The 27,592-nt window shown below is 45.3% G+C and overlaps 3 protein-coding genes across 3 annotated transcripts; 2 read left to right on the top strand and 1 right to left on the bottom strand.

Annotated features, from left to right (window-relative positions):
• Positions 1 to 787: 787 nt before the first annotated feature.
• Positions 788 to 1,524, top strand: LOC136371767 (lon protease homolog, mitochondrial-like). The gene is made up of 2 exons (XM_066336037.1): positions 788 to 1,239; positions 1,401 to 1,524. The coding sequence occupies exons 1-2, from the start codon at positions 788 to 790 to the stop codon at positions 1,522 to 1,524; spliced, it is 576 nt and encodes a 191-aa protein (XP_066192134.1).
• LOC136372003 (lon protease homolog, mitochondrial) lies at positions 1,063 to 23,948 on the top strand. The gene is made up of 18 exons (XM_066336432.1): positions 1,063 to 1,174; positions 3,192 to 3,280; positions 3,682 to 3,801; positions 4,932 to 5,160; positions 5,682 to 5,743; positions 6,323 to 6,452; positions 6,862 to 6,945; positions 8,630 to 8,850; positions 13,842 to 13,980; positions 14,756 to 14,934; positions 16,602 to 16,689; positions 18,015 to 18,137; positions 18,858 to 18,974; positions 19,270 to 19,410; positions 19,496 to 19,661; positions 20,583 to 20,791; positions 22,068 to 22,232; positions 23,564 to 23,948. The coding sequence occupies exons 3-18, from the start codon at positions 3,725 to 3,727 to the stop codon at positions 23,726 to 23,728; spliced, it is 2,295 nt and encodes a 764-aa protein (XP_066192529.1). The 5' UTR covers positions 1,063 to 1,174; positions 3,192 to 3,280; positions 3,682 to 3,724; the 3' UTR covers positions 23,729 to 23,948.
• Positions 23,949 to 25,074: 1,126 nt separating this feature from the next.
• Positions 25,075 to 26,789, bottom strand: RPL36 (ribosomal protein L36). The gene is made up of 3 exons (XM_066336095.1): positions 26,602 to 26,789; positions 25,753 to 25,887; positions 25,075 to 25,205 (listed from the first exon to the last, which is right to left on the bottom strand). The coding sequence occupies exons 1-3, from the start codon at positions 26,692 to 26,694 to the stop codon at positions 25,116 to 25,118; spliced, it is 318 nt and encodes a 105-aa protein (XP_066192192.1). The 5' UTR covers positions 26,695 to 26,789; the 3' UTR covers positions 25,075 to 25,115.
• Positions 26,790 to 27,592: the final 803 nt, after the last annotated feature.

Below are 27,592 nucleotides of genomic sequence, written 5' to 3' on the forward strand. Positions count from 1 at the left end.
GGGCAACCTGCTGAAGATCAACTCTGCGGAGAAAGACCTGAGGGCTCTGCCGGACCCTGAGTTGAACCTGAGCCACTACCGTGCCTCTGCCTGTCCTGGCACGGTGAGGTCTGGGGACGAGAGCATCCCCTCAGCACTGTTTGAGGCCAGGGCCGGCAAACTGTGTCCAGCCGTGGGCTCCCCACTACCGGTGCCATGGACACGCCATGGAGAGTCCAGCGAAGAACTGCAGAGATGATGGAGGGACTGGACATCTCCCCTGAGGAAAGGCCGAGGGAGCTGGCACTGCTGTCTGCTGAAGGGAAGGCTCGGGGGTGTCATAGATGTAGAGCGATACCTACCTACGAGAGGTGTGAACTCAGAGCTAGGCTGTTCTCAGTAGTGCCTAGTAACAGGACAAGAGTCAACAGGCACAAAAAGAAACTCGGGGAGTTCCCTCGAAATACCAGGAAAGACTTTTTTACAGAGAGGCTGTCGGAGCAGTGGCACAGGTGATTAGAGGGCGATTAGAGAGATTACGGAGTCTCCATCCTTGGAGATATTTCGGGAGGTGTCTGGGCAGCCGGCTGCAGGGTACCGAGGAAGAAAACGAAGTTCGGGCGGCAGGCAAACCTACACGCACGCCCGCCGCGCTCCTCCCTTCAGCACCGCCGACCGCGGCCGGGGCGGGGGCGGGGCTCGCACACGCGCTCACGGGCGGGCTCGGACGTGCGCGCCGCCACGCGACCCCCTGCGGGCGGGGCCGGTGCTGCTGGGAGGGCGGAAGTGAGGCGCGCGCGCCGTCAGCATGGCGGCCGCGCGCTGGTGGCGGCTGTGCGGGCGCTGGCGGCCTGCGGTCACCGGGCCTGCCCTGGGGCCCACGCGGCGCCGCCTCTGGTCCCCCGCCGCCGCTGTCCCGGCCCCGCTGGGCTCCACGCCGCCGCCCCGCGCCACCTTCAGCGCCGGCCCGCGCTGGCAGCAGCGCAGCCCCGGTGGTTTGCCCGGGGGCGACTCACTGGAAGGCGGCGGCGAGGACAGCGGCGGCGGCGGCGGTGGCGGTGGGGCGGACAGCGGCGGGGCCGGGCCGGTCATAACGGCCTTGACGCCGCTCCTCGTCCCCGAGCATTTCCCCAACGTCCCGCTCATCGCTGTGACGCGCAACCCCGTCTTCCCGCGGTTCATCAAGATCATCGAGGTGAGGTGCCGCCGAGCCCTCGGCTCCGCCGGACCGGCCTGGGTGGGAGCTGCCGCTGCCACGAGGTGCGGGTCCGCTGCCTCGAGATGCTTTGGGCTGGCTGGTTGGACTGGCAGCGGCCTCGGGCGCGGGTCCCGGGGGTTATCACCCGAGCCGTGCGGGAGTCACCGGCTGGCCCCGCCGCTGGGGGTGCCGCATGTCCGGGCCGCTCTCTTTGCCTTGGCAGGTTCCTTGAACTGCAGGGCAAGGCAGCCTCGTGCGTGACCTCCACAGGCAGCCACTGCACGGCCTTTAGCTCGATCTTTGTAAGCGGGTCCTATCGGGATAGCGGTTTCTTTTGGGCCAGTTGAAGTTTCAGTTATTGCGTCAGCAGCTCTGTTGCTAACGGAGAAGGTCGGCGATTCACACGCACACTCTCGAAGTTCGCTGTCTTCTTTGTGTTCTGTGATGAAGGTTAAGCAAACGTGTCCTTGTTTCGGCGCCGTGGGTTGGTGTCAGAGCACCGAGGATCGTGTTGGTGAAGGCAGCAAGCTGTGAGCTGCAAGGAAAAAGCAGGAGTTCGGTGTAGAGCTGTGCAGCTGTGGTGGGAGAGGGTGAAGAGAAATGGGGATGGTAGTCACCATTTCAGAGTGTGATCTTTTCCCTCTGCGTCCCATAAGGATTTTAAGAGCCAAAGATTATATGAGTGATGTGTGACTTGAGCTTACAGGCCAGAAATACTTTTTCCTTCTGAAATGAAACCCATTCTAGAATAAGTACTTGTAGTTTCATGCTTCCCTGGTGTATTGCCAATCTGATTTTGAAGTAAATGTACTGTAAGATAAAACAATATTTTCTTGTTCCTGTAGCATAATGTTAATATCCATTTAGCATAATGTTATTTCTACTATAGTATTTTTCTGCATGTTCAAGTCTAATATGTGCAGCTTCTAGTGTCTTTGTAAATGTGTCAAGGGAAGGAGAAGATTATGTATTATTAAGAGCATGCAGTCATATGAGACTTATGTACAGAAGTCGTCAATTTCAATGCACAGGTCGGCAACGTCTCACAAAACTGTTAAATGTTCTCTCTTATCCTTTGAATTCATTGTGCTGCAATTTACCTGACAAGGTCAAGTTTCTTCAGTGCCTATGGAGTTACTAATTTTCTTCCTGTTAATGTCTCTGACATTGGCAAGCATATTTTTGCTAAACATTGTGCAAAATTAGAATAGACTGAGATTAGAATAGGCCAACAGTGCTGGTATTATTCATGCTGTTCTGTCAGAGCCATGCTGGTTATTAGCAAAGCGTTGAGCAATGCACCTTACGTCCATCATTTTGAAGAACACTCAGTGATTGGCAGGGTGACTTCATGCAACAGCAGAATTCACAAGGAGTTATTTCCTTGGTCACTGAGGATTCAGCCTGCTGTGATAACAGTTCCAGTGATGCTGGGAGATCTGCCAGAGGCAGTGTGTGGCATCTAGAGCGCAGAGACGAGTAAGAAAGTAAACCAGGAAGAAATGCTGGCTGAATCTCAAAGCAGGAACTCAGGCTTGTGGGTGTAGGAAAGGAATTGAACAGAGAAGGCTTTGGAGAAGAGGATTTTAACTAGTTTGGGGACAGAATTCGCGCAACTGATATGGAAGAGTGAACTAGCTCCCCATCAGGTGCAGAGAGCTAGGATGTACAGTTATGGAAGGGGAACAGTGATAGGAATAGAAGCTTATAAGATACTGTTCAGGTAACTCAGGTTTCTTGCTTGTAAGACTTGTACAAATTTGGTCTAGTTCCTCTCCCAACCTTTGAGCTTGTCTTATCTTGGCTGGGAAGTGACTAGTTCAAAATGCTTAAATTTCATGTGTCTCTTTTTTTTTTCCACTTCTATATTACTGTCCTCTAGTGGGGGCAAGATCAGAACAATACAATACAAGCTACAACTTCATAATTCATAAGGCCATCATGCCTGGCCTTACACCCTGGAAATGAAAAGATTACAGAAAATCCTCCTCTGATTGCATGCCTGTTGTCTTAGGTGAAAAATAAGAAACTGGTTGAACTGCTGAGAAGGAAAGTTCGTCTTGCCCAGCCTTATGCAGGTGTTTTTCTAAAAAAGGATGACAAGTAAGTTGTTTCTCTTGATCTTTTTTAAAAATACAAAAATAAGCTGTCCAGGTTGCATTTATAATAAAAGCTATCATCCTAAATGCCTTGGATAGCATTGCAGAAATTGTGGCTGGTCTTGGACCGCCCTCATGATATGAAAGTTTTTGTTGCCGCCACCAGCACTGCTGGCACTTGGACTCTTGGTTTAAAAAAGGGTGTTGTTGTTTAGGAAGGAGATGAGCTGTCCAGATACTTGGGTGATTTGGAAAGGGGTTGCATGGTGGTAGCAATGGGGATTAAGTGTCTTTGCCCCCAAGTCCAGTTTAAAGTTCTGCAACCAGTGATTAGTTTTTTTTCTTTTTTAATCTGACCTGCTATCTCAAGTTTCTGAATATCTACTCCAATTTTTTTCTCAATAGCAATGAATCTGATGTGGTGGAGGATCTGAATGAAGTGTACCAAATGGGAACTTTTGTCCAGATTCATGAAATGCAGGATCTTGGAGACAAGTTGCGTATGATAGTCATGGGACACCGAAGGTTGGTTGCTTATACTTCAATGCGTCTCACTGGAATTCTGTATAAACAGAGACATCCCTTATCAGTTTCACCACATACATGCATTTTTCCACACAACTTGTGTATGGCAAGTTTTTGCTTTGTTACCACACCTGAGAGTGTCATGTACTGTCACAGCTGTGACAGGTTAGCTGCAAAACGAAACAGTGCATGTCATTGTCATATCAACTGTGATGTGATGCAAGCAAACATTCATTGAGTTGAAGTTCAGCAGTTACTTTGACAATTACAGCAAGGATTAGTAATGGTGAAAAATCTCTAGAATTCATTCAGGACAATATTTTGCTTAAAAAAAAGGGGGGGGGGGGGTGTCCAGAACTTTAATTATGGCTTGCCTAGATAATTTTGCCCCAGAACTGAATTGAAGAAAATACGATTATTGCTGAAAATCTAGTTTTAGCCATTTATGCCAGATATTTTAACTAATTTAAGATATTGTCTTTTTAAAAGCATCAAATAAATAATTTCCATTAGAAGGAAAAATACAAGGAGAGAAACATGGTGGAAGAGATAGATCCAGTGTGGGTTTTGCTTCGAAGCATGGGGTTTTTTCCTTCCCCTCACTTTCCTTCATTTGCATTTGTTCTGGACAGCAAAGAATGAGCAGTCCTGTCAGAGCTGAATTTATACGAGTTCACAAGTCAACTCCTTTTCAAATGAAATCTTAGACCTCCTGCTGCATTATCAAAGCACAGCCATGTTTGATTGCACTTTGGAAATAAGCTTCTGGTTTGGTGTTACTTGGAATAGAAATATTTCCCTGTAACTTGGGAGAGTTTGGTATTCCTAAGGTGTAACTTGGGGATTGGTCTTTATGTTTGATTGAGACAGGGAGCACTGGTCAGTCATGTCCATAGGAACCACACTGGATATCAGATTTGAGGACCATTTATAGTGAAATGCATAGAAAAGGAAACTCCTGTATAAAAGCCAAAATAAAGAAAGATAGTGTCTTGCAAATGTGTTTCTCCTCTCCATTTTAAATTTTAGCTTGTTCAAAGTACAGCTTAGACTCTCTCCTTTTCATGCTGAAGAGTTGAAATCACATTTAATGGGGAAATTGTTTGTTGCTGGTTTCTTTTGGCTTTCAGGATTCGTATAAACAAGCAACTAGAAGTTGAGCCTGAGGAACCTGAGAACAAACAAAAAATTCGAAGGAAACAGAAGCGATCTAAGAAGGAAGCTGAAGAGGAGCCTGGAGCAAAGGACCAAGCTGTGGAGCTTGTACTAGATCCTGTAGCTGCTTCTTCGAAGGAAATTCTCATGGTAGAAGTAGAGAACGTGGTTCATGAAGATTTTCAGATCACAGAAGAGGTTAAAGTAAGTGAACTGGTTTACAAGCTTAGACTTATCCTGTAGAATTGCACCTACACATCTTGTTTAAAAGGAAGAGTTGTAAAATCAGGCTCTAATTTCAGGCTGCAAAAACTAGTTCTTTCTCACAGTCACTGCACGAGGGGATTATATGAAAGTAAAGAATTTTCATTATAACAGCTCAGTTCTTAGAACTGTTGACTTAAAAAGTTGCTACATGAAGAGGCTGGTCTGTGCTTAAATTTGTGTGATAACCTCTATCAAACTGAGTGTTTGCTTGAAGGTGGCTTGAGTGTTCAACCTGATTGTATCTTCTGGCCAAGAGCCAGTCAAGTTCTGTGTGTGCCAGAGGGGCAACCTATAGGCGTTGTTGCCTTTCCTGTGAGCAGGGGCTGCCCCAGCACCAGGAGCCATCACTTCCCACCATTGCAGTGAGTGGCTGGAGTCTGGGGAATGTCATATTTTTACTGAGATCTTGCCTATCCTTTTCCATTCATTTGGTGATTAAATTTTTGTTGTGTTTATAGGCACTTACTGCAGAAATTGTTAAAACAATACGGGACATCATTGCTTTGAACCCCTTGTACAGGTATGTCTTACCCATGCTCTCCTGCTTTGTGAACAGCATGTTCTCATGCTGACAGGCTGGAACATGCTGACATTTTCTATACTACCTGCCTTTCTGCTGTAATGAAGTAGCAATATTTGCTGAATTGTCATACAGATTTTTGGTTTAGGATGTAAGCTCTATCCCTTGTTGGAATCAAAGTTTTGAAAGCCTGATGTGCAATTTAGAAACAAAATAGAACTGTTAAGTCCTAAGGCAGGTGATCTGGGTCTAAGTGAAACTCACTGCAATACATATAATGATCTCATCCATATCTTACGAGCAGGATAAAAATTTTGGAATACTGGCACAAAAATTTCTACATAACTGTTTGGAGAGCATTTCAGGTGCTTACTTTTATATATTGGTGGTCATTCCTCTTAGCCAAGTTATTTATCTGTTTGCTACTGAGTATTGATATAGTAAAATTTTAAAAATCATTTGCTATGAAACTGAGCTGTGTTTCATTTTATTGTGCTGTCACAACAAGTAAATTAGGATACTCCATTTTGAATGTAAATTTACAGAGCATTTTGAGGTTTCTTTACCTTTTATTTTCAGAGAGTCCGTACTTCAGATGATGCAGGCTGGACAGCGTGTGGTAGATAACCCTATCTATCTGAGTGACATGGGTGCAGCCCTAACAGGGGCAGAGTCACATGAACTTCAAGATATCTTGGAAGAAACCAGTGTAAGATGAAGTTTTTAACTCAAGCAATGCAAATGGAATCAGTACAACTGTTGTATGTCACAGTTTCTTTACCAGCCTCAGTACAGAAGAGACTTCAGTGCTACTTTTGATGATATGCAAATATCGGTGACTAGATTTCCTGTCGAAGGATGTGGTAGATCATTAATACGGATTTACTGTGGGTAAATCAGAATGCTCTGCATCTTTGGCAGGACATAATATTCTTTATGTGCGGTGGAGTTGCTACATGTTTGTCTTTCCACATCTGCAGGTGCTGTAAAGCTCTCCCAGACAACCTGTTGGAGTGTTTTATTCTGCCTTTCTCACTGGGAGGGAGAAAGTATATATTTATGTGTTACTTTACAAGGGTATGACATCTCAAGCCTCATTTTGTGTCTATCTTTTCCAGATTCCCAAACGGCTTTATAAAGCACTTTCTCTTCTGAAAAAGGAGTATGAGCTGAGCAAACTTCAGCAGCGTCTTGGAAGAGAGGTAATTTTCTGGAGTAACAAATACCTTGTGTATATTTACATCATGTGCACTGCTGTGATGCTTAGTTTGGGTACATGCTCTAAAGGGTACATTATTTAGATTTAAGATTTTCTGTTCTTCTGTTAGAAATGTGGTTTTTTTCGTGCACGTAGGAGAAGTAACGAGACATGAGGATACAACACCTGCTTTTAAGGTGTGTCCAAGTTGTAATTTCGTGCAAGCAGATAAATCTAGTGGTCTGCAGTTTACCAAGCATCTATGAAACAATATACAGCCTCATACCATATAGCGTATACTAGTGTAAATAGCACAGTGTTATTTCAAATGACCCTCTGCTAACTCCTGTGAACTGCAGTAAGATTTAATTTGAATACAAGTAACTGTATCTAAATGATAATGAGGTATGTGAAGTACAAATATTTGAGTGTACTGAGTCGTATTTTATTTGTTAACTCCCAGTAACTGGGGCTTTTAGAATTCATGCAAAATGCTTTTGGACTGGGGTTGGAATTTTTGGAGACTTCTTAAGCAAATTCAACAGATGCAGTCTGTGGGACCAGATATGCATCCAAGGATATTGAGAGGGCTTATCAGTGTCATTATTTTTTTTCCACTCACCTTTAAAACTCTGTGGTCATGGGAGAGGTTCCTGGGAAGCAGAAAAAGGTAAATGCCATGCCCATCTCCAAGAAAGAGAATCAAGGAGACTGTAGGCATGTCAGCCTGCCCCCAGTCTCTGGGAAGATTATGGGGAAAATTCTCCAGTAAGTCCTGTACAGGAAAATGAAGAAGGATGTGATTTGGAGCAACCAAAAGGGATTTCCTCAAAGCAGACTGCCTAATTGTCTCCTCTTATGAGAAGGCCCAGAGCACAAAAAGGAAACATGGTTTAATGGTAGGCTTGGCAGTGCTAGGTTAATTGTTGGACTCAGTAATCTCAGAGGTCTTTTCCTACCTAAATGATTCTATGATTCTAGCAATGGCTGTTGAATCCCTTGACATTTGCTTGGCCTTTGTTGAGGTCAACTGTAATAGTATTCTGATTAAATTGTTACAGACTGGAAGTATGTAGTAGTAGGTTGCTGAAAAAATCGGCTAGACTAATGGGCAGAAAAGGTTGTGATCAACTAACTTCAGCCAGCTACTAGTGGTATCCTCTCAGGGAGTCAGTAAGAACCTCCTTAAGTTCTGCCAAGAGAAATTCATAGTCCCATCATAACAACTGGAATAAACAGGATAGAAGATAGCCATGCAGAAAAGGACTTTAAAGCCCTGATGTGCAGGAGGCTTACCACAAATTGCAGACTGTCCTTGTGGCAAGGAAATCCAGCTGCATATTGGGCTTCAGTTGCCCTGTGTAAGCAGCCAGTAGACAGTAGTGGTTAGCTCTCTCTGTCTGGTACTGAGGAGGTCACATCTGTCTTACTCTGCCCAATTTTTGGTCTCCCCAGCACAAACAGAACGTTGAATCTCTGAATCATGGCCAGTGAAGGCCTTCAAGATATGGAGGGTGCTGGAGAATGTTGTCCTGTTGCTTCTTTTGTTAGAATACACTGCAGATGAGCTTCAAGAGTAGTATTTTCAGTTGCTGGGAACATCGTGACTGAGAAGTATTTGGAAATGTTGAATGTTAGATGGACTGTACTAGGAACACATTAGTTACTGTATTTGTTGCTTTGCCTAGGTTGAGGAGAAGATCAAGCAAACACATCGCAAGTATCTTCTTCAAGAGCAGTTGAAGATCATTAAGAAAGAACTAGGTCTGGAAAAAGAGGACAAGGATGCTATAGAAGAGAAATTCCGTGAGCGACTAAAGGAGCTGGTAGTGCCAAAACACGTCATGGATGTGATTGATGAAGAGTTGAACAAGTTGGGCTTGTTGGATAATCACTCCTCAGAGTTCAAGTGAGCGAATGGCTATGTCGTGCTGTCAGGGTTCATTGGGAGAGTGAAACATCAGTGCAGATCTATGGAGCACCCTCTTCCCTCCTTGCCTCTCCCCTCACCACCTCTCAAAATTGCCTGCATTTACTTATGTACTCTACCTCTTATGATTATTTTAGGTCTTTTGTCTTCTCTTGCAGTCTGATACTAGAGACAGAAAATGTGCTGTTAGTTCCTCATGAAGTATGTGGTTATTCTTTCCCTACCCTCAGTTTTGGCTCTTCTTCCTTGTACTTTGGTGTCTTCAGTAGATGTGAGAGAAGCTAATACATGATATTGGCTAAGCTACCTGAGGTAGTCCCTGAAGTATTGGGGCAGAGTAGGAATTACTAAGGAATGAGAGAACAGTTTATAACATGTTCTGTGACACGAATTGTCAGAAACTAAGGTTGAATTGAACATTTCTTGTCTGTTGAGTCAGAGTGTGCTATACAATACAGCAGTTGGTGTACTCATCAGCTCTCTTAATGTTCTGGGTTGCTGCTTTTAAAAGTATCTTTTAGAGAGTAAAAGACTATGTTTGACAGCAAACATGCCTTTGGATGAGCAGTGTCTTGGCAGTCATGGAAAAGAGACACTGGGCTTCACTGGCAGCATTAGTACCTTTCCCTTCAGAGTTGTAACAGTGGTTGCAAGTTTGCAAAGGAAGTACTTGGGAGAAAAAAGCCAAAGCTCTGGTTGCATGGTGATTGCCATCAGATGAATCCTGGGCCCAGGTTGCCCAGCTGTGCTTCCCTGTGTCCATGACTGTGCGCAACTTGATAGTTACTGCATCGTGCAGACCTTCCTTGAATTCCTGATCTAAGTGCGTAGTTTTAGAACAGTGAATAGTGATTTGATGCACCTGTGTTCTCTTCAGTTCATTTATACTAGTGTTCTGGAGCCTCACCCTTTTCCAGTACGGTTTGAATCAGTCCGTGGCAAATGGTAGGACTGTGCTTCCACCCCTGGGGCAGTCGGTTCCAAGTGTACTGCACACCCTTCCAGGTGAAAGCAAACTGAGGCCTGCATTCTGCAGCCAGAGCAATGTCAATAGTGGCATACCACCTTGCTGCCTTGGACTCCAGCTCGTACTGGAGTTCCAGCATGTCCAGCACAGCAGTGGTGGAGTCACTTCATTCAATGCCCTGTAGTCCACAGTCAGTCTCCATTCTCCGTCATACTTGTGTGCAAGCCAGATGGGGCTGATGAAGGGTGAGTGGGTTTTGCAGACCACCCCTTGGCTCTCCAGCTCACGGATCATCTTGTGGATGGGGATCACTGCATCTCGAGTTGTTCTGTACTGTCAGCGATACACTGTGGAAGTGGCAATTGGCACTTGTTGCTCTTCCACCTTCAGAAGTCCTACAGCAGATGGGTTATCTGATAGTCCAGGCAAGGTGTTCAGTTGCTTAACACCCTCTGTCTCTACAGCCGCTATCCCAAATGCCCATCTGAATCCCTTTGGGTCTGATATACCCATTTCAGAGGAAGTCTATGCCCAAAATGCGTGGTGCCTCTGGGCCAGTCACAATAGGGTGCCTCTTCCACTCATTTCCAGTCAGACTAACATCAGCTTCCACCAAAGTAAAATCCTATGATCCCCCTGTCACACCAGCAATAGAAACGGATTCTTCTCCCACATGTCTTGATGGGAGCAATGTGCACTGTGCACCAGTGTCAACCAAGGCCTCATATTGTGGTTTTAATGTGCCAGGCCAACAAACTCACACTGCCCAAAAAACACGATTTTCCCTAACCTCTGCCTGGCTAGGGCCCCTCTAAGCATGATTATCCTTCTTTCCTTGGGTATGTGTCTTAGAGGTTCCTTCAAGGGGATCGGACATGTCGTCATCATCATACTTAACATCCTGGCTGCAAACAACTGGAGCTGCTCTCTGTTTAGTAGGACTTCCTCTTTGAATCCTACCTTCCTTCAAATTACATACCCATTGCGCCAGAGCAGCAGTGGGTTTTCCATCCCATCTCCTCATGTCTTCTCCAGATTCACGCAGGAAGAGCCACAACTCAGCTCGTGGAGTGTGCCTTCTCTCCCAATCAAAGGTACGCCTGCGTTGGGTACCAGGGCCCCTAATTTGCACAGCCGAAATTTGGAGGAAGTCCTCCTTAATCTCTTCCCTGAGTTTCTTATGATTCTCCTCTATTTTGTCTTCTAATTTCTGCAGTCGTGTTTCCACACGAATGCTGCAATTCTGGCATGAGTTGGGCCATGTACTGCATCAGCATATGCTCGAAGCTTTTTCGCCATATCAGGCACAGTGTCATATGTCTCCTCCCGCTTCATTATTGCTAGAGCAGAAGCATATTCAGATGGCCCAAGTCGTACAAGTTTTCACCACATCACGAGTGTACATGGTACCAAGTCTGGGTTCTTAGTGTTTAGGTCATCTGAGAAGATGATCTCCGCCACTGCCATTTCTCTCAAACGTTGAATCCCTTGTTCTATGGTCTTCCACTGGGTCTGTTGCATGTAGAGATCATCTGCACACAGATATCTTTGTGCCACACTTCCCAGGACTCGTTCCCAGAGACTGCAAGGGCTAGCCTCCCTCATCATTCCTTGGTCAATAACTGGATCATGTGACAGGGAGCCCAAATGCCTTGCTTCAGTGCCATCCAGAATTGTAGCTTCGCCTGCAGCATCCCAGAGACGGACTAACCAACTAATTATTATAGACTCATCTGCTCGTTGAGTGTAATCCTTTCTTAGGTCTCAAAGGTCCTTCAGGAAAAAGGAATCAATAGTGGGTCCTGATCTTGTGCCATCTGGTTGGACATTTGATCTTAGGCCAGTTGGTCCGGTTTCCAGTTGGGTGTCAGTTGGTTCAGCTTCTGATTGGGTGTCCTCAGGAGGCCTTGAGGGCCCTTCACCTTCATCATCATCATCATCCTCCACTGGCTGATCAGTCTTTCATGCTCTCTTTGCCCCGGTGACTGCCAGTGTCTTAGACTCCCTGTCTGTTGCCCTGGAGCCCGGGATATTAGCTGCAGCATGAGTGACTGGGGTGGTAACTAGCTTATCTCCCTTTCTTCTATCTGCTGTCCTTCAGTATCTAGCAGAGTACGGTAAACATATGCCAGGGCCCAGCTCACTGCAATAATCCTTTTCTCCTTAGTATTACCACAGCACTTCTCTTTCAAATACTTTGCCACCTCAGCTGGGTTCTGAGCTTGTTCAGATGGGAAGTCCCAGACTATAGGATCAGAAAATTCCTTTAAAATTTGGCCCATATCTTCCCATTTCCCACTCCACTCAAGATTTCTCTTAGTTGGCTTTACCCCTGAATCAGAAGTCTCATTAGCCCCTTTGGAAATCTCAGCTTTCATTTTATATAAACTTTAGACAGTATAGAGAAAACTTACTAAATTAAATGCCAGAAAGATGGTCTCTTTAACACTCAGGGGAAACGGAACATTTTCTAATAGAGATGTAAACAATTCAAAGGAGAATTCAAAAGAGAGGCTGAAAAAACTCTCCCCGTGCTTCTCCCCTAACAAATTGAATGCACCACCATAACAACGAACCATACGCCCCTGGAATAGATTCAAGCATCTTAACAGCCCTCCTATAAAACATCACAAGTAGCCCAGCCCAATGAATATTCTGGTTAGTGCCCCACAGCCTCAAAAGCTACGTATTAGGAGCAATACCAGAGCTATTTCTGGGTAAGGAAATAACCCTAGGTACCACAGAGGTATTAAGACCTCAAAAACCCCTTGGGACCAGAAATATTGGCAGGCTTTCACCCTGAATGACTTTATGAGTCCAGAAAAAACCATCCCAATACACCCACAAAACAATTAGAACCACCAATATTATTATTAAGGTTTTTTCCACTTTCTCGGGCCCTTTCCCAGCCAATGCACCAAGAAATGTCCTGGTCTGGAATAAATTGGGGGAGAACCTCTAAAAGGAGTCCCCTAAAAACAAACCTCCACCACCAGGGCTCCCCCTGAGCCCTGGGTTTGGGAAGAAAAATGCCTTGGAGGAAAAGTGGAAAAAACCAGTTTATTGACAAATGAAAAAAAATCACTCCCCAACACCAAGGAAAAGGGCAAGTTACTGTGAGGGGGAGGGCTTCTTCCGCGGGCCCCGGAGATTCTCCAACTTCTCAGGTCAGGTCAGGTCCGGAGCCGGTCCAAAATCTTCGGGGCGGGGCGGGTGGCGGGGAAGGGAAAAGAAAAGGAAGGAAAGGAAAAAACCAAACAGAAGCAGCAAAAGCCAGTGGCAGCAGGCAGGCAGAGAGAGAGAGAGCAGTGGCCAAACAGCAGCGAGCAAGCAGCTGAGCCCAAGAGCGAGCAGCAAAGCGGCAGCCACCGCCAAAGAGGGAGAGGGGCAGCTGTTAGACATAACAGTGTAGTCCAAGATATGGGATAGGAGACAGCGTCAACCCAGAACAACTGGTTAACTCTACTGTTAACTTCCATACTGGCATCATTATCCTAGTCTTAAATCTTTCTCTGAGGTGTTGTACATCCAGCTGTTTTTTCCTGCTTCTGAACCAGGAATCTTTCATCTCTACCATGTCTTAGTTTACTGTGGAGACAGAAAACTTTTTGTAGTTTTAAATTTCATGACCTGATCCAAGCAGTTGATGTGGTTCAGATCGTACTAGCAGTCCTGTTCCTTTTTAGACAGGAACCAGCCCCACACCAAAACAATTATACGGGGAAGTTATGTGCAGAAATTTAAGTCTTGTCATGGTATATTGGAGACTCTTTGTTTCAAAAAAGCAAAAGCTGTGAAAAAAACCTTTGGTTTTTTTGTGGGAGGAGGGACAAGGAATTGAAGACTGTGAAAAAGGTTAGCAATGGCTGCCCACATAGTGATGTTTTCATTGCCTCACTTCCATGGGTAGTTTATATCCCACTTGTTCTGGATGAGGTTGTTTTGGAAGATGGTGGAGGAAGACAGAGCTGGTGAATCACTCTCATTTGTGTATTTCTGTCAGTGTTACAAGGAACTACTTGGACTGGCTGACATCCATCCCATGGGGTAAGTGTAGCGAAGAGAACCTGGAGCTGGCCAGAGCCCAGGCGGTTCTGGAGGAGGATCACTATGGAATGGATGATGTCAAAAAGCGAATTCTGGTAAGGCTGGAGTAAGCAGTGTGTCCCATTTCACACTCTACTTAACATCAGGCATTTTGGATGTGTTTCAGATTGCAGTCTCCATTGAATTGGTGTTAATTCATACATCTAACAGAAAGCTGCATGAAATACCCAAATATTCTGGTGATCAGTTAATGTGCTTAATTTCACATTCTCGTTTCAAACTGCAATATTCTGGTTTGCACTTAATGCTGAGCCAGTAAGTGTCCAAGGGAAGCAGTCTCTGGATTTTTTTCCCCACTTGCACAGTCATTTCTTCACTGTAAGTGTATAGCCAGTTGAGGCCTCAGTTCTGAACTGTGATCTTTTGATTCCTCAACTGTTCAGTGTTACTTGGGGGTGGTCTGTCATGGAAGTGTGAGATGAAACAAGCTTAACCTAGCACATAGGAGTGGTACAGTAGGAGATGCTCACATGTGGCTTGAGAGACTCAGGTGAAAACAAGAGAAGCTGGAAGAAGAACTAGAACTGTCTTCTCACTCCAGAGCAGTGGAGAGAGAGACACTGCTGCTTCTGGTGAGATGATACAGTGCACAAAACCTGGGGACAACCAAGCATGTGTAAATAACCAGAGGAAAAATAGATGTATCATTATACTCAATTAGCTTCTCCCCTTGCCCTCCCCCAAGTCCTTTGAAGACCAATGTTGTATATGATGCTTGTTTTGTAATCACAGCTTGACCTGATAACAAATGTGGTTTGGTGTTGCTGACATTCCCTCCTTTTCACTGCTGGTGCTTTATCTCTTCTCCAGGAATTTATTGCAGTCAGCCAACTGCGAGGATCCACCCAGGGGAAGATTTTGTGTTTTTATGGTCCTCCTGGAGTCGGCAAAACCAGTATTGCTCGCTCCATTGCCAGAGCCCTAAACAGAGAGTACTTCCGTTTCAGTGTTGGAGGGATGACTGATGTAGCAGAAATAAAAGGACACAGGTCAGTGTTACGTGAGAAGTTTCTCTACCCAGCAGTTTTTACTGAAGTAAATAGGAGCCTAACTGAAGTTGGACAATGTATGTAATTTTTATCTCTGTTCTGCCAACCCTTGCAGATAGGAGCAAGATACAGAGAGAAGTAAAAAAGATAGCAAAGGGTGAACTTTGGAACATAATTGTGTTTGTGCTTTTAAGTTCAGTTGCTCCCTGTTTCTTGTGTTTTCTCAGTTTTGAAAAGCTGAATGAGCTACCCAAAGACTGATGCCAAATGCTAATACATGCCTGTCTGTAAATGTCAGAACTAGAGAATGGTGACAGTTTGAACAGGGTCATTCACATGTTGTTCAGGTGTGATTGAGACTTGGTTTCTGAATAATCAGGATGGGGGTGCTGCATGAGGAAAACCTGGAAACAAGAACGTTCATGGGGAGAACAATAAAAACTCCGTAGATCTGACCCTTCTATAGGCTTATTTTCCTTCCACATACACAAAATCCTAGAACAGTTGGGATTGAAAGTGACCTCTGGAGATACCTAGACCGTTCCCCTGCTAAAGCATGGTCAGCTATAGCAGGTTGCACAGGATGGTGTCCGGACAAGTTTCAAAAGTCTCCAGGGAAATAGGATCCCACAGCCTCTCTGGGCAGCCTGTTCCAGAGCTCTGCCTCTCTCAATGTACAGAAGTTTCCCCTCATATTCAAGTGGAACTTCCTGTGTTTCAGTTCATGCCTATTGCCCTGTGTTCTGTCACTGGGCACCACTGGCAAGAGTCTCGCCCTGTCCTCTTGACACCCGCCCTTCAGATATTTTTACACATGGATAAGATCTCCTTTTGGTCATCTAAGGACTAAACAGGCCCACCTACCTCAGCCTTTCCCATGAAAGATGCTCCAAGTCCCCTCATCATCTTCATAGTCCTCTATTGGACCCTCCCCAGCAGTTCCTTGTCTTTCTTGAACTGGTAAGTCCAGAACTAGACATGACAACTCCAGATGTGTCTGCACCAGAACAGAGGAGAGCATCTGCATTTGACCATAAAACCAGCAGTGTTTTCACACCAGTAAGAGTAGCCATTCTGCTGAGTAAATTGAACCTGCAGGGCTCTGCCCTACACAGAAGCAGAGAAAAATATTTTCTATGTTCTTCAGATGTTCTCTGTTCCGTGCCTTTTGACCTTCACTCTGTTACCCTCTTTGCTTCTGCTTGTTTCTGGATACCAGAACAATCTCTAGCAGGAGGATTATATTTTGCTATGAACAGTTTGTTCCTTTAGTATCTTTTGATCTACACAGGTCTTTTTGTCCCTATCAAGTGAGGAAGAGAAATGTTAACTCTTCTAACATTTCTTACCCAAACCCCATGAAAATTCATGCATCTCTATTCTCAGCCTAAGCTCTTTGCTTTTCTCTAATTAAGAAGTGGTTTAAACTGAAGATAAAACCTGTAATCCAGGAGTATTTTGCCAAAATTTGTGTCAATTCTTTACTGGAAACAGACTAGGTGGGTCTTGGTGCTTAATATAGTGATGGAGAATGCTTTTGATAGGTGTTGAAGAAATAACAATGCATTTCCCAGCAGGAGAGACTTGTTCTGTCAGCTGTGTGGTATCTACCCTGATATGTGCTGTGCTTTTCAATGGTTCCCTAAATACAATCTCTGGTAAAACAGGAGGACATATGTTGGAGCAATGCCAGGAAAAATTATCCAGTGTCTGAAGAAGACCAAGACAGAGAATCCACTTATACTGATTGATGAGGTGAAGTATTTGGTCTTTATTCCAGATTTTGCTCTTAAAGACTTGTATCAGTCCTGATCCCCATAGAAAAGGTGAAACAGTAACTCTTCTAAAAAATCCCTGTCCTTATAACAGACTCCAGCTTTAAAATTGTAGTTTTATCCTTCTGATTAAATTACAGCTATTTGGATCTGAATGGACCTGGCCTGGATAGTCAGAGTTTCCACAGTTCTTGTGTTTCCTACATAGATGTGGGCACATCACTGTGCACAAATCCACTATTGCCTGTGTGATTATTAGCAAGAGTTGCTCAGCTGGTCTAAAGCAGGATTCCAAGGAATAAGATGCTTACAGCCAATTTGTGGTCTCATTTGAGAATAAATGAGTCAGGGCTACCAGCCTAATGCTTTGTGGAAAAGCAAATGACAATAGGATGTGATACCAGGTGTTCAGAATAGACTGAAGGTCGTTCTGGCCTTCTTGTGTGCCATACCTGGGAAGGACCAATAGCAGATTCGTGGGAATGGTATGAGGGACCAATCAACTGTCGTTTGTTGCAGTGTGATGTAACCAGTGAGTATTGTGATTTGAAAGGTAATGGAACCTGTACGTTGTGACACTTGAGTGGTGTTGGCCAGAAGCCCGACCTTGGCTGTAGCAGCAAATTTCATTAACGCCATCCAGTTAACACTATTTCTAAGGTAGAAGAGGAAGAAGTGGCCCTGTTTGTATCCTCAGAAGAAGAGTTCATAGTGCTGGAATAGTCAATGACCTTGACCACAGTCCTGGGCAGCTGGCTCTAGTGGCTCTGTGTGAGCAGTGGGGTTAGTCAGGATGACTTCAGGAAGTCCCCATGAGCCTCAATCAATTTATGATTGTGACAACAGCCCAGGCTGCTAATCTGGCTCTGCTTGAATGGCTGTTTGTAGGCTTTTCTGCACCTTGGGCAGAGTAAGGAGAGTGTCTGAGCTTCCATATTTGGGGAGTGGTATAAGCTAGCACCCTAGTCCTCACTGTGGACTAAGTGTTCTGGTCTGTGCCTGTAGCTTATCTCAGCTTAATGAGTAGTAGCCCATGAGAAGTAGTGCTTTTTATTCCGTGCACATGGCCTGAGACTTCATGGTGATTTTCTGCAACATTCACAAGTCCTTTGTCTTCTCAGGTGTGTCGTTTGCTCACACAAGAAGGTAGTGGGGACTTGGATGAGTGCACAAAAAAGTGGTTGACTGGTACTGGATGTTAATGAACAGTCATAAAAATTTTCAGATGGAGCCTTGAAAAAGTCTTGCTTGAGAGTTTATCATGGTAGGAAACTTCTTAAAATAATAAATTGTTTTCTCCCACAGGTAGATAAAATAGGAAGAGGCTATCAAGGGGATCCATCCTCAGCCCTTCTAGAACTGTTGGATCCAGAACAGAACTCTAACTTCTTGGATCATTATCTTGATGTTCCTGTGGATTTGTCAAAGGTATTTATTTCTCTTTTCTGCAGAGGTTGTAGAGCCTGACTGTATGAATGTGTATCAATGCGGGGATTTCCTGTACATGAAAAGATGCTGATATTTTATTCAGTTGGAAAGTCAGATGGAACATAAGTGGTACACAGCTGTCTCTGCAGGAGTTGGCTTTAACTGAAGTGTCTGTACATGAAAGAACGTGATCACCAGCATATGTCCTGTAGCCCTAACTCCGTGTAGAGTCAAGGGCAGATAGATGGTGTGGTCTCCACTAGAAAAGGCAAGAGTTTTCCTTTACATGATGATTGGCAGAGCTGCTGTCAATGGAGGTGGCCTAATGATGCAGTGAAGCTTTTGAAATTGGTCATCTTTACACACAATTGCACTTTTTGTGCAGCTGACATAAATTGCAGAATTGACATAGGAATAGTATAGATAATTTTGTTATTCTGTGCTAATTTCCTAGAAGGTAGAAAGAGCTGAGTGAGATCTAGATCTTCCTTTTTCTGGTCCCTATCAAACCATTCTAATTTCCCAATTTGTGCATTTCTAAACATTTGTTTTGGGGAACATGCTATTACATAGTTATAAAATCCAAACTTCTAATAAAAACTAATTTCACAGAGAGGGTGATCTTGCTCTAGCTCTTTAGGCAGAGAACTTAGGAACTAATACTTGGAGTAAAGCAGCAGGTTAATGAAAGTTCTTAATGGGATCTTTCAATGCTTCCAGGTACTTTTTATTTGTACAGCCAATGTAACAGAAACCATTCCAGAGCCACTGCGGGATAGAATGGAAGTGATCAATGTGTCAGGATATGTAGCAGAAGAAAAACTTGCAATTGCAGAGGTAAGATAAAGCACTGTTGTGCTTTATGTGAATTACATCTGGTAATTTTTTCTTTTTTTTCTTCTGCATATTCAGGCTTACATATTTACATCCAACTGCATCCAAAATATTAGGCACATGGTATTTTGGACAGAGTTCTTTTGATTTGAACACATAGTTAAAGTATTTCCAGTGTTCCATAGGTTGTGGACAGCAGAAAGCAGCATTGAGCTAAAAGCAGAAAGTTGAGTGAATTGGAACGACTAGGCTTTTGTCACAAATACTAAGAGAAGGATTGGGGGATTATTTCTTTCAGAGATACTTAGTCCCTCAAGCACGAGTTCTGTGTGGCTTGGATGAAAACAAAGCTCAAATCACATCAGATGTCCTGACTGTTCTCATCAAGCAGTACTGCAGAGAGAGTGGAGTGAGGAATCTGCAGAAACAAGTAGAAAAGGTGAGAGAAAGTTATGTGTCATTGTGACCACTGTGCATCAGCCTTCTCAGCGTTTTCTACAGAGATAAATTACTATCTCACCCAGGTATTGAGGAAATCTGCCTATAAAATTGTGAGTGGAGAAGCAGAGACGGTCCAAGTAACACCTGAAAACCTGCAGGACTTTGTAGGAAAGCCCATCTTCACTGTGGATCGCATGTATGAAACAACTCCCCCAGGAGTGGTGATGGGTCTGGCCTGGACAGCTATGGGTGAGACAAAATTAACTTTGGGTTAATGTCTACATTTCTCTGTAATTTTAAAAATTTGAATGTAATAGTCCAACAGAACTGAGTCCAGTGACATTCTTCTACAGGCACTAGTAAAAGGAACTTCCTTTGGATCCTGAATACTACTTCCCTGAAGAGAGCTTTTCCTATGCCTTTACCCAGGCTCATCTTAACTTAGGGCCAGCATGTTTTCTCTTTAACCTCCATATTCCATACAAATGACATGCATCAGGATGTATGTAGCAACAGGTGGTGCCACTGTGACACACGGCACAGCTGAGGAATGCTGTGTCCTGTCAGTGACGTGCAACACTGACTTGACTTCTGGTGTTGAGGGCAGGTATAGCTGTTCCAGCACTCTGTGAAGTGGGTGCAGTTGGCTCTTACCATTCATTGGATTACTCCCCTGGTAACTTGGAGGCTTTTGTGTACTAGAGGGTGAAAATACAGCAAACAGCAAAGGAGGTGACTTCTTCATACTCAAATTGACCTTGGGTAGAATAAAGTAGTTCAGAGGGAAATTGTCAGTATGGTGAAGAAGGTAAATGGATATCTGGCACTGGAGAATTGAAGTGGCTAAAAGTGTTTTATGAACCCAGCTTATTCTCTGGAGGAAACAAAGAATATGAAACCATTATATGAACTTGATTATTTCCATTAAATAGGGGTTGCATCTGTGTTCCTAGAAGGTGAAGTCCAAAAAAGCAATGAATGGAGACTTGAGATTTCTAGCTGGCCTTCCTGAAGGTATTTAAGGAACAGGTTTCAGCTGCTCTCTACTCAAGGGCTAGTGTCTCATCAGAGAGCATCGGTTCCAAACACCTGACACAGCTTCTGCATCACCAAAACCTTCTCGTTTCATTTAACTTTTTTTCAGGTGTTGTTTTTCTTTTCTTTTTTTAGGAGGTTCCACTCTGTTTATTGAAACATCCCTGAGGCGACCCAAAGACAAGGAGAACAAGGATGGGTCGCTTGAAGTAACAGGGCAACTGGGAGACGTAATGAAAGAGAGTGCCAAAATTGCATACACATTTGCAAGAGCCTTTCTGATGCAGAAGGACCCCAACAATGACTTTCTTATGTCTTCTCATATCCACTTGCATGTCCCAGAGGTAAACTGATGCAGAGTTTAGAGAGCATGCACAGCAGCCCAGCTGGTTTGCTCCCCTAGATGTAAAGCTGGAAGGCACTTCATTTGTTCATGGGTTGTGCAGAATGCCCTCTTCTAGCAGTAAAACGCAGGAATGAAGACATTTTCTTCAGGCTCCTGTGAAGGTCTTCTTATGAGCCATGTTTCCATTCCTTTCTACAGCAAGCATGTGGCAAAAATGCTTGGATTCTTGGGGCTTGGATAATTTTCTAAAGAAACCTAAGCTTTTGTTGTAGCTGGGCCCTGTTGTGCAGGTAGGGAAACCATGACATACAGATACGTGATTTGGATAAATGCTTGGATGAAGTTGCAAGGACATCAGAGTTTAGGTCTCTGTGTTACCAGCCTTCTTAAAGGCTTCAAGTCATTTACATGTAATTGAAAATACTACTCCTGATCTCTGTGCCATGCTTCCTAGTCCACATTTGGACTAGTCTGCAGTTTGCATTGGACAAATTGCATTTGTCCAATATTTGGGGTTGAAAATAAATGCACACAGTGCTCAGAGTGGCTCAAATTCTGTGTTAACAAGCTTTGGGCAGGTGCTTTACTGAAGACAGATTTTGAGCTGTGATTGTGCCCCAGCTTTACTTCTGGACTAGTGAGTGCTCTATGTGCAGTGTCTTTGTTGCAGCTTCCTCTGTGCCTGTCCAGGTACTGCACTGTTGTCTATGAATTCATTTCCTGAAAGATGAGAAAGCAGCAGGCATGATCTCTGTCTCTGTTCCCTCTCAAACACTGATTTCCTCTGCTCTTACCTCGAAGAGGTTTGATCTCAGATAAATCCAGACTGTCACTAGTTCAGGCCTGGATCTTTTCTGCCTTGAATAATTTTTGGTATTGTCCTCCACTGTCTGACATTCTCCCCCTTGTGATGTTGACTTCTGTTCTTTGTTTTCATGGTTGGCTTAAGTCTAACAAAGAGCTTCCAAATGTTTGTGCACTTTTTTCTCACTGATGTTGCTTACTCAGAGACCTGAGCCCAGTGAGTATAGTGGTTGACATCAGGCTAGAAACCACACTGTGGACTCAGGGATTACTCCTCATGAAAAAGGTGAGGAATGTCAGCTGTTAATACATCAGCCAATTCAAATAGCAGGATTCTGTCACTCACATGTGCAGAAACATGTATGAGGCTTCACGAAATTTGGACAAGGTTAAAACAACAAGGACAAGGGTATTGTCTGGCTGTGCTGCTTCTTAATGAGCAGGAGGTTGTACTTTGTTTTTCAAAACAGGGAGCAACCCCGAAGGATGGACCAAGTGCAGGATGTACCATAGTAACAGCTCTGCTGTCCCTGGCCATGAATTGCCCAGTGAGGCAGAATGTAGCCATGACTGGAGAGGTGTCATTGACTGGAAAAATTCTTCCTGTTGGTGGAATCAAGGAGAAGACTATTGCGGTAAGAGCTCTTCTCTTATCTTGTTTCATCATTCACAGGAGAGCCCTGGGTTGGGCTCAGTGGAGACACAGCCAGAGGGGTTGCTCTTTCAACTGGGAGAGGCAGATTTCATTCCATGCACAGGTTGGAGAAGCCTGCAGGGGAACGTGGGGATCTTGGCTGTCTCTCTGGCTGTGAGGAAAGGGATAGCACCCCAGGCTTTGTGCCAGGGTCTAGCTCAATTCCACCTACACTGGCAGAATTGCAGGTAACTGATAGCTTTACCTGGCTGTCAGACTAGCACAGTTCAGTCACCTGTGTTGTGTTGAATTGCCTGTTTCAGGAGAGCATCCAGTGGAGATTTGACAGCATCTCTACAGTACATTCTTAAAATCAAGGCTCTGTTTCTTAATTCCAGTGTGAATTTGTCTGACGTTTTATACAGATGTCTGTTTTAGATAAAACAAACTTAGATTTAGTGTCTTGTGTTATTGGTTTCATCCCTTTGCAGTTTTCAGAATTCCTTTCCAAGCATTCAGTCTCTCCCTACTTTTCACCTGCATAATTCTGGCCTACATGAGCCTTGCACCGCACATTTTTCTGTCAAGAATGTTATTAGATCTCCCTTTGTTGAACTGGGGCTTCATATGAATGTTCTGTCCCCAGATTTATTTAGGCTACAGCCTTGTGCAGTGTGATTTCTTTTCCTTGTATGGCTTAAAAATGAATAGTTGTTTGTAGCAGTTGGTACAGGACTAACCTGTGCTATGGCACTGACTGGCTGCACTTGCAGGAGTGTGGGTGGCCACAGGCCTAAACACAGATAAACACAGAGTCACCACTAAAGCAATGGGTACAAACCTGTCCTGGGAGGAGTAGCTCTCTTTTCTGTGCTCCTTCCAATGAAGATGTCCCTGTCAAAAGGTTTTGTAGGATTGTGCTAAGGGTATGGGTGGGGTAGGTTAGTCTCACAAGATGTTTCTAATTTGCTTTCATCCTAAGCTTTATCATCGCCCAAGATGGAACAGATAGTTAAAACTCTGTAAAATAGTATGAATATTATAAACAATCCCCTGAGCTGCTAAAATAGTCCCAACTAAAATGCCTCCCTCCCTCATCTGTCCCTGTGCACTGGATGCACTGGAGAGAGTGTGTTTTGGGGCTTGAGTGGGGGATCTAGAATGTTTCTCCCTGGTGATATCTGTCAGGAATGCCCTTGGTGCTCTCCAAATAAGAAAGCTGGATCATGCTCCATAATAACTGCTCTTGCTTTCAGAAATGGGGAAGGGTGTTTCTGGTACATGGAAGGATTCCTAGGTCATGACAGACAGCCCAACTTTTTCTCCCCATAGGCAAAGAGGGCAGGTGTTACCTGCATCATTCTGCCATCGGAGAACAAAAAGGATTATTATGACCTCGCTGGATTCATTACAGAAGGACTGGAAGTGCATTTTGTGGAGCACTACAAAGAGGTATTTGATATCGCATTTTCGCAGCTGGATCTCACTGGAGGGTGACATGCTGTGCCCCGATGGCTGGAAGGTATTCTGTCCCTGAGCACTCAGGCCCTGTCTAGAGATGTAGAGATGGGTGACTGGGGGCAATCCCGAAGTGGGACATGAAGCTATTGCTGCTGCGCAGCTGACAAAATGAATTATGGCTCTACTAGAATAAACTACTTCTCAGTCTTTAATACTGAATTATGATCTACAATAAAGGATTTCCAATTTTGCCAAAGGAATGGGCATGTTACCAGCCACCAGCAGTGGGGCTAGTTTGGTCTCTTCTCATTGAAGATGTTTCAGCTATTTCACTGTAAATTTCCACATGGCTTGTGGAAAATGACTGAATAGTAGACAGAGATAGGATGATGTACAGCCATTATGTTATTCCTGATGTGGCAGAAGGCAGGTAGCTCTCAGAATCTGTCTCTGCGTAGCAGCCTGGGCTAGGCTGAAAGGACAGAGAAATCCTAAGATAGTTCAGCACAGCTGGTGTCTTCAGCTCATAAAGGGACATGGTTCTCCAGGTTCAGGCACCAGGTCAATACCACCAGAAAGAACTCCAGGCTTAAAGAGAGCAGACCGGGCCCAAACAGCAACATGCTCAGTATAACCAATCAGCAGCACTGTTCTGCACCACAGATAGCCTGTGCCTCTGCAACAGCTGTATCATATTCATGGACTGAGAAAAGGAATTAAATGTCTTGACATGACTGTTCTGCATCGTTAAGACAGGTTTAGGGGCCAGAGAAATTGAATACATTATCTTCCAGTGAACATTAAGAAAAACGAATTTAAAGAAGGGAAGAATAATAGCATGAAGTCTGGCTGAAAAGTATTTTCTCAGCCAAGAATGGCTCTTGTCATCTCACAGCAAGGGAGCCCTTAGGGGGGAATAAAGAATCCAGCTACTCAAGTCCAGGGAGTTCATGCTAACTCACAGTCTTTCATGACTTGCTTAACACACTATAGAAAACATGAACAGAGGGTACTAGGAGAAACATAGGAGCAGGTTAAGCTGTATGAGGAATAGGCTGATATGCCCTGGGGAAGTGCAAAGAAGTACTATTTTCAACAGCCATTTTTGCCCACTTGACTTCCCTTCTACCACCATCTAGGTTTGAAGACAGACTAGGAGGGGGGGCAGGCATTATTCCACAGATTTCTACGTCCTCAGACTGCACACAGTTGTAGAGGATTCCCCTCTACAGGAAGTCACAGCAACACTCATATCGGCATCTTCAGCTGCAGGTACAATAAACCACTGACCCAAATTCTTGGTGGCTGAAGTTCAGGACCTTGTCAGCATCCCCCAGCAGCACCCACTGAAGTAGGTGTACCAAGAAGACTCACTACTCTGCTTTTGGGAGAAAGGACTTTATTGTGTTGCAGCCTCTGCAACTCAATCCTTCTTTGCAGCAGCTTTCCTCATGGCTGCCAGGACGTTACTGAGTTCCTCACGCTTCCTCTTGGCCCGAATGTGAGTGCCGACCTGTGGGGAGAGAGTAGAGCTGTCAGTCTTCCCCCAGTGCAGACTGGACAGACTGGGACTGTTGCAGGCATCACTGCCATCACACCTCAAAACCAGGCAGAATGGTAAAGTCTTGGAAAGACAGAATCAACCTCCAGCCAGGAGTTTGCCATCATGTTTCAGCAGAGTTAGTGGGAGCACAAAAGGGGCTGCTTTCAGGTCTCATAACCATTACAAGTCAAGCTACCCCATTTGAAGTCTCCTGCTTAATGGCACCCAACCTCCATCAGTGCTGCTCTTATCCTCCCCACACCAGACATGCAAACCATGGAAAAACAGCATGACAAGCTTGAATCCGTGAGCCTGGGTCCTTTTTGGCTAAGTACTTTTGCATCTAACTCTCGCTCTCCCACCCACCCCAAGGAACATTCTCTCCACTCCATCGTATTACACCAGTAACTTCCAAAACAAATATAAAAATTAATTAATTAAAAAGCCAAATATTCCTAGGGGAGAGCAGAAAACTGACATAATAGTTTTTGCTGCTATTGTTAGTTGATTGACTCACCCGCTTCTTGATGAACTTCAAAGCACGTTTGTCTTTAGACACTTTCAGCAACTCCATTGCACGTCGCTCATAGGGTGCAAAGCCACAGACTTCCCTGATCATGTCGCGCACAAACTTGGTATGTTTGGTCAGGCGCTGTGGGAAGGGAGGGCGGACACAGGTTACAAGGCACTACACTCTGATGCAGAGGGAACTACAAGGAGCTGTGGCATACTCCTGGCTAGGCCTCAAAACCAGACCATGCTGTTGGCGTGCTCCAAGAAAACCTGATCCCTGGCAGATCCTGTGGAGCACGTGAACTTGGCCAGGAATGCCAGGCTGCCTTCAGGCTCGGGTGAGGCTGTGTTACACACTGGCACAGATCAGCATTTTTAGAAAAAGCAGGACCATGAGCTAGCCAGGGTTTGCACTGCAACACACGTCGGACACCACAGCTTCAGAGCACTTAATAAGTGAATAGGCCGAGATACATTCATGTCTCATCACACCCCTTTGTCGGACCTGGATAGCTCTTAGTAGGGAAATTCCGGGCAGTTTTGTGGGGGATTGCCTGTTGTTACCAACAGAAGCAGAACAGGAGACTCCAGAAGGCACACGGTTGTCACAGCCACCCGCTGCCCTGCCCAGCCGGGCCCGCCCGCCCCACAGCCACGGGCAGCGCGCGGATTTGAGCCCTCCTCTCGCCACAGCGAAAGCGCCGAGCCGTAGCCCCGCGGGACCGGGCTGGAAGTGATGGGCGGCTCCGCGCCGGACACACGAACACAACTGCACTGCGGACCGGGGGCAGCGGGCCCGTTCGTCCCCCGCGACAGGCGGGCCCGGGGCACGCCAGCAGAGTCTCATACTCACCCCGCGGCGGCGACACTGCCGGGGCTTGGAAACGTTCTTGGTCACCTTGTAGCCCTTGTTAAGGCCCACGGCCATGGGGTAGCGGATGGCCATGGCTAAGGCGCCCGGGCCCGATGGACGCGGATGGACAAAGACCCAGCAGACCCCACCCGCGCCGCAAGAATGGCGCCGCACCGGAAGGAAGTGCCTGGCGCGGGCCTCCGGGAGGGGGCCATTTCCGGCGGCGGGCGGGGCCGAGGGCGGGCAGAGGAACGTACCGGGGAGAAGAGGCCCCCTGGCGGCACGGCCGGTGCGCTGTGAGGGGCCGGGGCGTCACCCCGCGGTGGGGTCATTGTGGATGTGAGGGGACAGTGAGGACGAGAGGAGGGTTACCTCGCAGAACTGCTGGTTCCCCTCAGCTGCGGCCGGGGGCTGCTCTACAGGGCCGTGCAGCCCCTCACTTAGGGACTTTTACCCTGTAAATTATAACTTTGGTATCGCTTGACCAGGATTTGATAACGTTTGACAGACATACATAAAGGAACAGATTAAACAGATTTTTTTTGGAATAAAATATATTGGATTTTCTTATCTCTGAAGGAGAGCTGAGGTGAACATGTGCAATTCAGCTGTTTTCTGCTTTCAAAGACAATTCTGTTTAATTTGTTGAAAGGGAAAATATTGGCATGAAATTGAAAACCTTGGATTTTAAAACAAGTTATGGAAGTTTACATCCTGCTGTAGAGCTCATCTTTGTACGACTGGTTTCTTTCATCCCAGGGCAGCAATCCCTGCTCACCCACTCTGAGCTTCTGGACTCTGTCACCTCCTCATGGCACTGATTCCAGCAGTGAGAAATGTTCATGGCTTAGATGGTGGGACAGGTCTGACTCCAATGCTTTTCTCCACAGGAGAGCAGAGTATGAACAGGAGTCCGCAGGGTGGGAATGACTGTCCTACACAGGCAGAAGGAACTGCATTTCTGAAATACCTCCTCATATTTCTGAAAGTC

Source organism: Sylvia atricapilla, chromosome 26 (assembly GCF_009819655.1).
Source record: "Sylvia atricapilla isolate bSylAtr1 chromosome 26, bSylAtr1.pri, whole genome shotgun sequence".
Taxonomy (NCBI): Eukaryota; Metazoa; Chordata; class Aves; order Passeriformes; family Sylviidae; genus Sylvia; species Sylvia atricapilla.